The sequence below is a fragment of the Carassius carassius genome, chromosome 45, assembly GCF_963082965.1.
Source record: "Carassius carassius chromosome 45, fCarCar2.1, whole genome shotgun sequence".
NCBI lineage: Eukaryota > Metazoa > Chordata > Actinopteri > Cypriniformes > Cyprinidae > Carassius > Carassius carassius.
In genome coordinates this window covers 8,178,782-8,191,124 of record NC_081799.1, presented here as the reverse complement: position 1 = coordinate 8,191,124, position 12,343 = coordinate 8,178,782, and the positions used below count along the sequence as shown (strand labels likewise).

At 36.7% G+C, this 12,343-nt stretch overlaps 1 protein-coding gene across 1 annotated transcript; it reads right to left on the bottom strand.

The window, feature by feature from the left end:
• Positions 1-208: 208 nt before the first annotated feature.
• Positions 209-1,536, bottom strand: LOC132127546 (fish-egg lectin-like). The gene is made up of 5 exons (XM_059539452.1): positions 1,470-1,536; positions 1,123-1,350; positions 738-949; positions 463-590; positions 209-355 (listed from the first exon to the last, which is right to left on the bottom strand). The coding sequence occupies exons 1-5, from the start codon at positions 1,525-1,527 to the stop codon at positions 211-213; spliced, it is 771 nt and encodes a 256-aa protein (XP_059395435.1). The 5' UTR covers positions 1,528-1,536; the 3' UTR covers positions 209-210.
• Positions 1,537-12,343: the final 10,807 nt, after the last annotated feature.

The following is a 12,343-nucleotide window of genomic DNA, read 5'->3' as shown; positions in this document are numbered from 1 at the left end:
AATAAAATATTTCGTAAGTTGTAAGTTTTCCCAGTTTACTGGGTGGTGTATCCTGAATCTGCCTAAAGGACCACTGAATCAAATAAAACACAAAAGAAACACAACACTGATGAGATATATGCTTTATTATGCTTTATTGGTTCAACAGCAAGCAAAAAAGAGAATAAAAGAAAGTTTAATCAAGATTTTCTGTTAATATTCTGTGGAAGGCTATATAGTGCATTTACGGATGGAGCCGTCCACACACACGACCCACAGCACTCCCAGGTCAAAGCTCACATGCTTGTGGTCATTGGGACAGGCATTCATCATTTGCCAGTGTGTGCCAGAAGGGTTGGATCGAGTTATGCCAATTCTGCAGTAGATAAAAATGGTTTCTTGAATGCAGTGTTTGAAAATCATTCTTCATGAATACATCACTTTTGTTCATACAACTTATAATATTATGACTGTTCAGCTTACCTCCGGTATAACTTCTTATTAAAATTGATACCAAAGACACTGCCATCAGTTGCTACTTCAATCATGGACAGAGATCCAGCAACATTCACAAAGGTGCCAGACCCAGAACAGACATTATTAGACACATCCTGCACGAGACCAAAAGAGACACAATCAGTCAGTCATTGTACAGTCACATCAATAAACTTTATTTTGCTTCTGCCTTTATTTTTGATATACATTTTGGTCCACTTGAACTTGTTCTTTAGCTCTTGTATTTAACATTGTGCCATTACCTTCATGATCCAGATTTTGTCATCTGCGCTTACTCCCCAACAGCTGTACGGACCACAGCTGTAGTACTTCAGCCATCCATTAAGTTTAACCCAAGGAGAATTGCAGGATGGCCAGTTGTTGTTAGCATCCATATTTGAGCAATATATTTGATCATTCATATTGACACCTGCGAGGATCTGGTCACCTCCAGCATCCACCTGTTTGAGAAGCCCTAAAAACACAATCAACAAGTTGGCTGAAAGAATAGTTTAAATGGAAAATCAACAATACAATGATATATTTGGGACCATGGATTTAATACATTGACTTTAAATTATGTAAATGTACATTGATGACAGATTAAATATGTATTTTCTGTAATTTGTGCTTTCTTTAACTCTTCACCTGGAAACTGAACGAAGGAGCCACTCTTAAGCTTGAAGATGTTGAAAGATGAATTCACCCCCAGCTGACCAGCGGGTCCGACACTGAAGTGCTTTAGAGGTGTACTGATCTTTGTGAAGACATTATCAATCAGGACAAACGCTTCATTAAGATTGTTCACTCCAACCACTGAGCCCGACCCAGCATCGATCTGCTTCAGTTTACCATTCATCACACTACAGTCTAAAGCTGTGAAAACAAGGTGCAAAATAATCAGTGATTACAAATACGATGTTTAAAATATATTAACATTTTTATATAGAAAGTAAAATAGCAAATTTATTTATTTTTTAGTTTTTTTTGTTTACCCAGAGTGTGAAGAAACTTGCAGCAGAAGACTAGCAGGATGCTCAGATAAACCTTCATTGCTCCACGATACAGTAAGGATACCATAACGTTCTCAAGTTTATTCTCATTGTTCTCATAAGATCATATTTATATACGATAGATTCATGCAAAATCAAACAGGATGTACTGCGCATCCAATCAAAGCACTCACAGGTCAAACAATACCCTTTATGGATATTAAGAAACATAACAATGCACGTGCGAGTAAGTATGTAAGTTATAGTGTGTGTGATGAGTTATTATTATCTTACAGTTGTGACCTTGTGTCAAAGGATTAGTTCTTGTTTTGTCTAGGTGGGTCCAAGATGTCCACATAATGTAAGGAAATTACCTAAGAGCTGTCTTGCAAGAATAATTAGAAGTGAAGCCCAAGTTGTAAACGATAACAGACCTGTTCAGAGAAGTCATTTATATACTGTAAAAGGAGGTGTAATGTTTTTGAGTAAATGTAACTAATAACTGTATTTATTCATTATATTTGCAATCTCTTATTTCTTAAATGCATTGGGCAGGCACTAATTGCCCTCTTAATGCATAAAATCTGAAATGTAGAATTTTTGAACTCCTTGTATTATGTCCTTTAACTTCTCAGTGTCAATGCAGGTCATTATCGAATTCAGTGATGTCATTATCCAGCTCAGTTCAGTGTCAATAGTATCTGTGCAATAAAGTCGATATCACTGCAAAAAAAGTGTCCAACTAAGCGAGCCAGAGGTGACAGCAGCAAGAAACAAAAGCTCCATTGGAGACAAAATGGAGAAAAAACCTTGGGAGAAACCAGGCTCAGTCAGGGTCCAGTTCTCCTCTGACTAGACGAAACCAGCAGTTCAATTCCAGACTGCAGCAAAGTCAGATTGTGCAGAGGACTCAACTGGTTCCTGTGGTCTTGGCCCAGTGGTGGTCTGGGATACAAAGTCTTCACTGGGGATCTGTCTCTGTGGCTCATTTTGTCCTGATCTTTGCTGACATTCAGGGCTGTACAGGTCCTCTCTAGGTGCTGATCCACCCTCTGATGATCCAATTTAAACCTTTGATGCACAAAGAATCAGGTTTTTACCATTACTCTGTTACTGTTTCTGTCTTTACAGAACACCACTTTACACATCTGAAAATATGCATTTAGAAATTTGTATCTTCCTGGTTCTTTCTTTCTTTGCAGCCAATCAAGTTTTTTGTTTTAACTTTCCAATCAGAATCAAAGCCCAGACTGACTATTCATTCAATGAATTCAGAGAATACATTTTCTTTAAGATAAGAGCTTCTGAGTCTAACTGTTAGCAGCATTTGCTCTCTACTGTCTCATTATTTATATCAGGACTGAGCAAGTTACCTAATTTGTCAGCCATAACTCTATCACAGTTGAAAACCAAAAGAGGTGATGGCAGCAAGAGATTGAGGCAGCAATATTTTACAAACAGCACTTGGCTTCTGCATGATGAAACTGCAAAGTATAAATTCCAGAATTTCTATATACTGGTCCAATCCCATTAGGGTCATACTTTTATTTTTCTCAGGATTGTTCCAGGTGCATAACAATCAATCCTTTCCCTATCCTATATGTATAACCTAGACTTTCTTAGTATTACTATAAATGCTAAGTAAATGATCTCGGGGCGCTCCTGTCTGACATGGAAGGAAATCAAGAGTTGGTCGAGCGATTACGACTAGAGATCGCCTTTCTAGCGTCTTACATTCTCTGGGTATTTTATATACTTAAAGGAGCTGTATGTAAGAAATCTATTTCAATTAATCATAAAATGGCCCTGATGTGTCACTAGACATTAAGAAATCATGTTCATTTCAAATACTTATATCACTGACAACAGTAGTACGGCCAGGATATTGTCATTTAAAAAGTGGACTTGCAGCCCTCAACTGATGTTGATGTTGTCATTTTGTGTTTTGGCCTGACGCGCCTCCCTCCACCTATCTACCAATCACGAAGTCAGTAGTGTTTCGGGATCCGTGTTGCCAGCTTTGCTGTAACCTACCCTAGCAAACATTGGTCCGACGGCGACGTCGTGTGCCCGGCCAAAAATAGTCGCGGTAGGACGGCATAAATCGGTAGAAATATGTAACACAGAACATTTCCTAAAAATGCATTCAGATATGTTTGTACATGTCTATAGTTCTATGGGGTTGCATGTATAATTATTACTTTGACTTTTAGCTGCGTGTAGTTCAATATTTACCCGTGTTGTGAATCGGTTGTGAGAGGACGTCACTGTGTGACGTCTTTTACACGTGCATTACACGTCCATCGTGACCCTCTATGAAATCCTTGTGGAATATGCAAAAGCTGTGCTTACACCTTGATTAATACTGCAATAATTAATTTAAGTGCACCAAGAGTTTTTAAGAGGTTTTAAAGAGGTTGTGAATAGACGTCCACTGACGTCTTTTACACGTCTTGTAACGGTTGTGAAAAGACTCCAAGCAAGACTAGCAGGAAAAAAACTTTTTTTTATACAAAGTAAATATATTTACTTTATCTTGTTTAAATAAATTATAATGACAAACTGCACAGTGTGGTTAACCACTACAGCTGTTATTTTGATTTTTTGAGAATTAGGCATATGCAATATTGGACACACCGGTGGGTCCCCAGAGTTGATGTGGTTAAGTGATTGCCATGCTACAATTTAGTCATCATTTCAACCTGTTTTATGTATTCGTTGTTATTATTTTTATGGAATCTATGCATATACATGTAAAACAGATATATATCCGGTCACCATTTCGGTCTGAGTTGTATGTAATTGCCAAAACGGTGCTGCCAAGATGTAGACACAAAACATAGTAATATATTTCGTGATATTACAAAATCCAGCGATAAGATAGATTATCTCGCGAGATCTCGCGGTCTTCTGGTTCCGGAACATTCAGCAGGCAACCACGAGGAGAAGACTCGAAGAGTACTCGAGGAGGGAGATGTATATATATTATATAAAATCTACTGTTGGGTAAGTACATTTTGTATTATTTGATTAACGTGCTTGAGTTTTACTTGTTTGACACGAAGGAACCGAGAGAAATGATGCCCACGTTGTCAACTGAAATTCACTGAGTATGGCTAAAATTTGCTAACGTTAGTAGGCTAAAAGTTACTTATATTGATGTAATTTTTATTGGTACGCTTTAATTAATTATTCAGGGAACATCACAGCCCTCCTGTCTTATCAGAAATGTCCTGTTTCTTTTTCTCACAGTTACACACAGTTTTCTCAACGGCAACACATTAAAACACAACTTTTATACAATAAAAATAAAATCTAATGCATGTTGATTACCTTTTTCTTATGTTTCATTCATCTTGTTCCAAGGTTTTTTTCTTTTTGTTTTTTTTTTAGCTGTAGACATAAAGATATTTTGAAAATAAGTGCATGTCTTTTATCTCAATTTTTTATTTTATTTATTTTAAAAATAAATATATCCTCTTCCCTCAGCTGCTGTGAAGAGGTGGAGTCTCTGAGCCTGATGCAGCGATGGCAGAACACCTGAAGCTCGCTCCAGGAAGAGATGAGGGTGGAGGTTACAAGAAATGAGCCAAACAACTGTAATGTGTTTAAGGGATAGTTCGCCCAAAAATGAAAATAGTCATAATTTTCTCACCCTCATGTTACTATCATAATCATTTTTCCTACAATGGCAGTTAATGGATTGTGAGATCTGCTTGGTTACAAATATTCTTCCAAATATCTTTGTGTTTATAAGACAACTGTGTAAGTCAATGACAAGATTAATAAAGACATGATAAAAAGAAACCATCTTTTAACATTCCAGTAGAAAACACGTGAACACATTCTCAGAAATGTAATATTTGAATTCATGTCGGTTCTATATAGTTTAACATCATTTACGCTACTTTGATTTTATAAATAGCAATGATTTCAAACATATTTTATGATGAGGGTCTTCTATGTTTTATGATTTTCTTGTCACATGACAACAATGGCTCCTGCAAGGTGGTTATGCCACATTCAAATATAATATTCTTAATATTGTTTATATGATTAAAGTATTTAAAAATAAATGCAATTAATAAAAACATTAATAAACAAATACTGCGAAAAAAGAAATTTTTTACAATAATAATGGACTTCAAGATTGAGTATTTCAGCACTTTTTATTCAGTGATGACCCTCATTAAATAATATTTCTGACGAAAATGGTAGGCCTGTAAACTTATTTCAGAAATCCAAAATGGGTACAAAGATTACATTGAAAATCAAATTTTTTAAATAGATTTTTATCATCTTGAAGATTCTTCATTCTTGATATTGTCCCAGTAAAGCAAACGTGAAAACAATATCGTCAGAACATAGAAAGGTATACAGGTTTGAAACATGAGGGTGAGTAAATGACAGAATTTTTATTTTTAGGTAAACTATCCCTTTATATAATAATTCAGTATTTTGTAATTGGTATTTTAGTTTCGTTAACAGATGCTAAACTGTTCAAAAACAATAAAATGTGCTAAATCAGAACATGCTTCTTTTTTGCATACGTCCACAAATAATGTGTTATTGTTTGTGATGTACACTTGATTAAGACGTTTTATGGACGTTCAGGTCTGACTGGACCGATCTAGAACTTTTGTCAAGATGTGTTAAACCTCAAGACATAATTGTTTGCCTTTCACGATGTTACACAGTGGATGTGTGATTATTTTATATGCAGGCTTATATATACATACACTTAAACTATGCAGCAACGCATTTAAACCATACCTGTCAAGTTTTGGATTTGAAAATAAGGGAAATTTTCCGTCGCCGCGAGCAGTCCCACCACCCCAACCAAGCTCCAGTATCCCTTACATTTTAAGACAGGTGTTATAGCCCAAATGAAAACACAAAAGGGTATATATGAAGAGCATTTATTTAAAGGCTTATTTGCATATTTTCTGTTAATTTAACATTGCTTGTCTTTACATTTACATTTTATTTTCATTCCACAAATTCTTTTCATTTCAAATTGCTTTTCTTTTACAGTTTTTCTTTTCATTTCACATAACTTTTCTTTTACTCTTTTAGTGAGTTGTTGTACAAATTTGTTGCAGACTTTGCATTCTTTAAAACAGTTTTGGAAGGAGTGTATTTGTGGGCTGGGCCAGAGTGGTTCATTTTACATGAAAGTAGAGCGCAAACAGTTCTGTTGTCCTATTCTCTGTAACAATCTTTCATACCATGCTAAACACCCTTTCTGAACTTGCATTATTATGGGGAATGCATAGTAAAGCCTTCATAAGTTTTGGCAGCTCACTGAACCTCATGTCCTTTCCTACCAGGCCCCAGAATCTGTCAATTCTGTCTTCTTGTGGGAGTTGCTTACTATCTGTCACCTGATAATCTGTGAATTCCTCTCTCACCTTATCCTCTTTCAGCCTCAACTGAGGGAACAGGGCCCCTAGCCTTTCCACTGTAAAGTAAAACAAGTGTTTTTCTGAACATTGCAGATCTAAACAAGTATCAAGTATAGGCTACTGTGCCAATTATTTGTTTGGTTATCAATGGGGAACTGTCCTCAGAGGATGTTGTTATAATGTAAAGCCCTTTGAGACAAATTGTTTGTAAAAATCGGCTATACAAATAAAATTGCCTTGCCTTGCCTAACATCAATAGGCTTTATGCACAGCTGCACTACTTCCTGAACTTAAGCCAGCTCCTTTATTTCCTGTCTTACACTATTGGACAAACTGATTACAGGGTTCGTACACCTTTTCCAAGGTCAAATTCAAGCACTTTTCAAGCATTTTATCCAAAGCACTTTTCAAGCATTTTATCCAAAATTTAAGCACTTATCAAACCTTGAAAACACAACATCAGAATTCAAGCACTTTCAAGGATTTCAAGCACCCCTACGAACCCTGTGATTGATCCAGGTGTGTCTGACCATTGCTAGGGTGGTTGCTATGGTAAGTAGTGGAGCTGGGCATAAAGCCTTTTGGAAACTGTTTCTATTATCTACCTGTCCCTGGAGTTATGTTAAGACGAGCTGCAGGGTCCAGCACCTTTAGGTCCCTAAGGAGTGGATGGTCGAGGGGAAAGGAGGAGAACATCTTCTTAAGAACTGCCTCATAGAATCTTCTCACAGTTCTACAACAGCATAAGAGTGAAAAAATGCATTAGTGGTAATATTTTTAGGCACACTACAGCCTATACTCTCATACTGTCAAAAGATGATATCATAATATAACTACTGGGTAATATAAATATATATTACTGAAAGATTTTCTTCTCGGCTGACACAGGGAGCTCAGCGCTTCTCATGAATGTCTTTGCGTCTGCTCCGATAAAGAGATCTTCATCAGCCAACTGATGTCCTTCTCCATACTCCACCTCCCTGAGAGGTACACCCATGATTGCCCTGGCTGGTATGAGGTAACTCAGGATCCTCTTTATCAGCCTGCACATCTCCTCTTCAAGTCTGTGAATTTGTACTCCCTCTGACTGCAGATAATATCAATGGTCACAACAAAATAACAGTGAAATAAGAATGCTACAATAAGCACAAACATTTAATTATATAATATTATTCACTCATTCATTCAATATCATTGACACCCACCTGGAAGGCAATGTTAAATTCAGATAAAGGCTTAAGGGCAGCACTCAGGAACAGGAAGTAGGTCTTCACGATTGGATCACGCAGATGGCTTGCCAGATCACGCACTTTAACACTCCTCTCCACCTCTTCATGACTGTTAAAGTAGGCCTGCAGTACATAGAGATACAGGGTGGCAATAGGTTAAAATGGAAATATAGCATAGTAAACTGTGTAGATATCTGCTGAGTGGAGTTACCATCCTACCTGTACCATGCAGGTGGTCTGAATCAGTGAAGTCTACAAATTATTTGTAGACTTCACATCTTTTTGCACTGAGAAATAGAAAATTACTCTGTTAGTGGTTGGAATTGTGAGTGAGTGAGTGTGTGTGTGTGTGTGTGTGTGTGTGTGTGTGTGTGTGTGTGTGTAAAGAATATGAACTGCAGGCCTAGGCTACCTTGTTCATGAGTTAGCCACATGCAATGTTGTAACATTGTAACACACACACAACATTAAGAGAAATAGCAGGCCTATATGTATTAATTCACCTTTTATCAAAGTGGGTGTATATCCCCACCAGAATGTCTTCCACTGGTACCTGGGCTGCTCTAATGCCACACCCAGTGGCCAGCTGTACCAGGTGGCAGATGCAGCCAAGGTCCTGGACGTATTTTTGTGACACAATCCTGAGCGAGTAATTGTAAGTTTTGAGCACAGAGAACTATATTTTGCAAGCACATTAAATTATATTTTGAACAGAAATTAACAATCACAAAAAAAAAAAAAAATCCCTCGAACAAAGAAAAAACGATTCCGTGCTCAATAAATGTATTTTCTTATTCTACAAACTTATTCTATGCGCTCCTGTCACGTCCCCCTCTCTCTCTCTCAACCTTTTAATACTGTGCGCGCTCAACTCTTTGGTTATTTGTTAGCCTACTTATGACAAAACTTTAGTACTTGTAAATCGATTTTTTCCTTATAAAATAAGGAATTTTTATTTTGTTGTTTATATGTTTTTTGTTTTGTTTTACTATTATCCTTTTTTTCTCAGATTTTTTTTATTGTAATTGTATTTATATGTTAAAAAAAAGAAATCAAATCAAAATACAGCTGGCCACTTTCACTTATACAGTCCTCACAGTGTCGGTCGTTTCTCACCCAATGTGAACTTGTCTTCTCTCTCCAGCCAGTGACCTACGTTAGAGAGCGAGCTCGGGTCGCTTACGTCATCTCGCTCCTGACTGGACGTGCCCGCGAGTGGGGAACTGCTGCTTGGGAGGCTGAGGTCGAGTACATCGCTAGCTTTGACTACTTCAAGGAGGAGATGATTCGGGTATTTGACCGTTCGGCCCGCGGAGAAGAGGCGTCTCGCATCTTGTCCACTCTCCGTCAGGGCAGACGCTCAGTCGTTGATTATTCCATTGAGTTTCGCACCCTCTCGACCACTTGTGGGTGGAATGAGCCGGCGCTCGTGGCACGTTTCCTTGAGGGACTCAGTTCCAGCATCAAGGGCGAGGTCCTCGCCCATGATCTGCCGACTCGCCTCGACCTCCTCATTGATCTGGATAATATAATGATGTTAAGTAAACGTCTCGAATGAAGACGGATGTTTAAAGCAATATTTTAATACCCAAATTCACAGAAATATTGCTTGGTATGAACAAAGAGACCCACTTACACGAGACCAAAAACTGGGAAAACGAGTCGTATAGGCCCTAAGCGCAAGACCAAACCATTGCAATTAGGATGGTGAAAACTACGTTAAACTGATTCAAACAGAAAGAGCAAACAAAATCATGGAAATATATCGTTCTGGTTTCAAAGTGTAACGCAATGAAAAACATTGCGGTTTATATCTATTTATATGTGTGTGTGTGTGTGTGTGTGTGTAAAGTTCTCTAACTTGCTCTATTCTTTTTTATTCAATCTGTTTTCTTTTTATTTATTATATTATTTAAAAGCCCATGCTTCGTGTACTGTGTTAACCTAACTGAGACTTGTTATAGCACTTATATATCATTGCTCTTTTTGTTGTTTTGATTGCTTCCACCGTCCTCATCTGTAAGTCGCTTTGGATAAAAGCGTCTGCTAAATGAATAAAGGTAAACTTAAATATCTCACCACTCTAACAAATTTTAGGTGTACTTAGCAGGGGCTATTGTGTCTTTAGGGTATATTGTACTTATTGTCATTATGGATATTTGTACGCTTATTTTCATTTCGACATCTTAATGAACACTTACACAATTTGTCTTCGTTTGAGTAGCTAACGTTACTCGACGGTCACATTTAAGTTTTCACCGCTTACACTCCCCAAAAACACCTGAAATCTGTAACTCTGTCATAATTAGGTTAGTTAAAAATACAAAAATTTAATGCCTGACACCTTTGTAACTGACTAAAAACCGATGTTTAAGCTAAACAAATGACAGAGGCACTGTGCCTAAAACTGCGAACACAAACATCACTAACTTAAATGAGCAAAATACAATAACCACCAATATGTGTTCACACAGTTAACTTTATTTAGATGATTCAGCATTAACTTAAATGAACAGATGATAATAACCACCAATATGTGTTCACACAATACATTTATTTAGATGATTCACAGAAATGAAATGACTCTTGAGTTGTTAGAAGAAAAATATGTGTACTGACATAACTGCGAAAATGACTTAAGGGGCCTATGAATCAGTTCATTGAACCAAACTGTCCAAATGAATCATTTTCAGAAGTGAATCGGACTTTGCATCAGTAAAACAGATCACAAAAAAGAGATTTGCAAAGGTGTATGATGGGTATTGTAGTTCCCTGACCTGAAGATCTACATAGCTTGAATGAGGTATTAGTTAAATGTTTTAAATTGAACCCCTTTGTAAAACAAAAACATATAATACATATAATAACAATAAATAACTGTTAACACATATTTAGACTAAACAACTGTATTCAAGAATAATACGATATACTGTACATGTGCTAAAACAGGCTAAAATAGGGTTGGCTATGCAGTAATGGAGCAACCGTTGTTATGTTATCTTGTGAACCATTAGGATGCGTGTGTCCTGAAACCAAATAATTGTCTTTATCTTTAGAAAAAGACATTCGTGTCCTGCTGCTGTGGTCTGAATATCCAGTCTGTCTTCATCAGGAAATGATGAAGACCCATCATCAGACCCCGTTCTGGAGATTGTGTGTATGTTTGTTTATTTTACAGACATATTTCATTATAAAACTAGGTAAGCAGGGCCTTGTAATAATAAGTCGGTCAATCGTGCATCCAGAGTTTATCTTACTGCATCTCTATAATACATTTCTGCAATGGCTATACTTGTCACGGTGCTTTCAAGTCGGGGTCTGGTGGTTGTTTTAAGAGCAAACCCTTGTTTGCCAAGCTAGTGTTAAGCGACACTGTCCGCATTTTTAAAGTTAAAGAGGATAATGAACACTTTCACAATCTATTATTGTCAGAATGCATAATCAGTGTTAGGGATCAACTAGTTACATATAGCTAAATTATATCATTTGATTACAAAAATAAAATGTAATCAGTTACAGTCACAGAAAAATAATTAAATTGCGGTTAATTATGAAAATGTTACATCTGAATATTTTTTCACACACGTACAGATTTAATTAATATATTTCGTAAACCACCTTAACTAACTCTAACTACTCTATGTATTTAATCTCCAAGCAAATCTGATTTTGTGGTGGTTGTGCTTTAAAATGAAATCACGATCACAATCCTAATTTAAGTGATGAAGGATTTTGAAAAGTCTGACGGTCATTAGCTGTTGAGCGCTCTAATGTTAACCCGTCCTGTTTACACGTTTCAAAAGATTAACGGTTAAAAACATTACAAGTCATAAACATGTAATCAAATGTTATCAGTTACATTACTTTTTTTAAAGAAATTTATATAGTTGCGCAACCTTTTAGATTTTAAATAGGTTCATTTGTGATCTATAACCTATTGCAAAGTTCATAGTAACTTCCCCAAAACTGTGCGTAAAATAATCCCCCCCCCCCCCCCCCCCAAGGTCTCAGTTACAGCTAAACGTTAAAACAAAAACTTAAGGTCTTTGTTGTCAGTTTTGTGAGGAATGTGTGTGAAAACGGCGTGGTTTGAAAGAAAAATGTTTTAGCTTATATATGTGATTTTACTACAAACTATAAGCAATCTAACTAAGAAACCTAATATGTTTTTATTTATTTTTTATTTTCCAACCAAACCGGTTGTTCGCAGTTAAAAAGTCATAAGAATGTTTATTGTGTTTTG

What these genes read in the sequence shown, in the direction of transcription:
- LOC132127546 (XM_059539452.1), bottom strand. Translation starts at nt 1,527, where the DNA reads ATGAAGGTTTATCTGAGCATCCTGCTAGTCTTCTGCTGCAAGTTTCTT. An exon ending in CAAGTTTCTTCACACTCTGG is followed by an intron (nt 1,351 to 1,469) that starts GTAAACAAAAAA and finishes TTGTTTTCACAG; the next exon opens with CTTTAGACTGTAGTGTGATG. An exon ending in AATAAGAAGTTATACCGGAG is followed by an intron (nt 356 to 462) that starts GTAAGCTGAACA and finishes TATCTACTGCAG; the next exon opens with AATTGGCATAACTCGATCCA.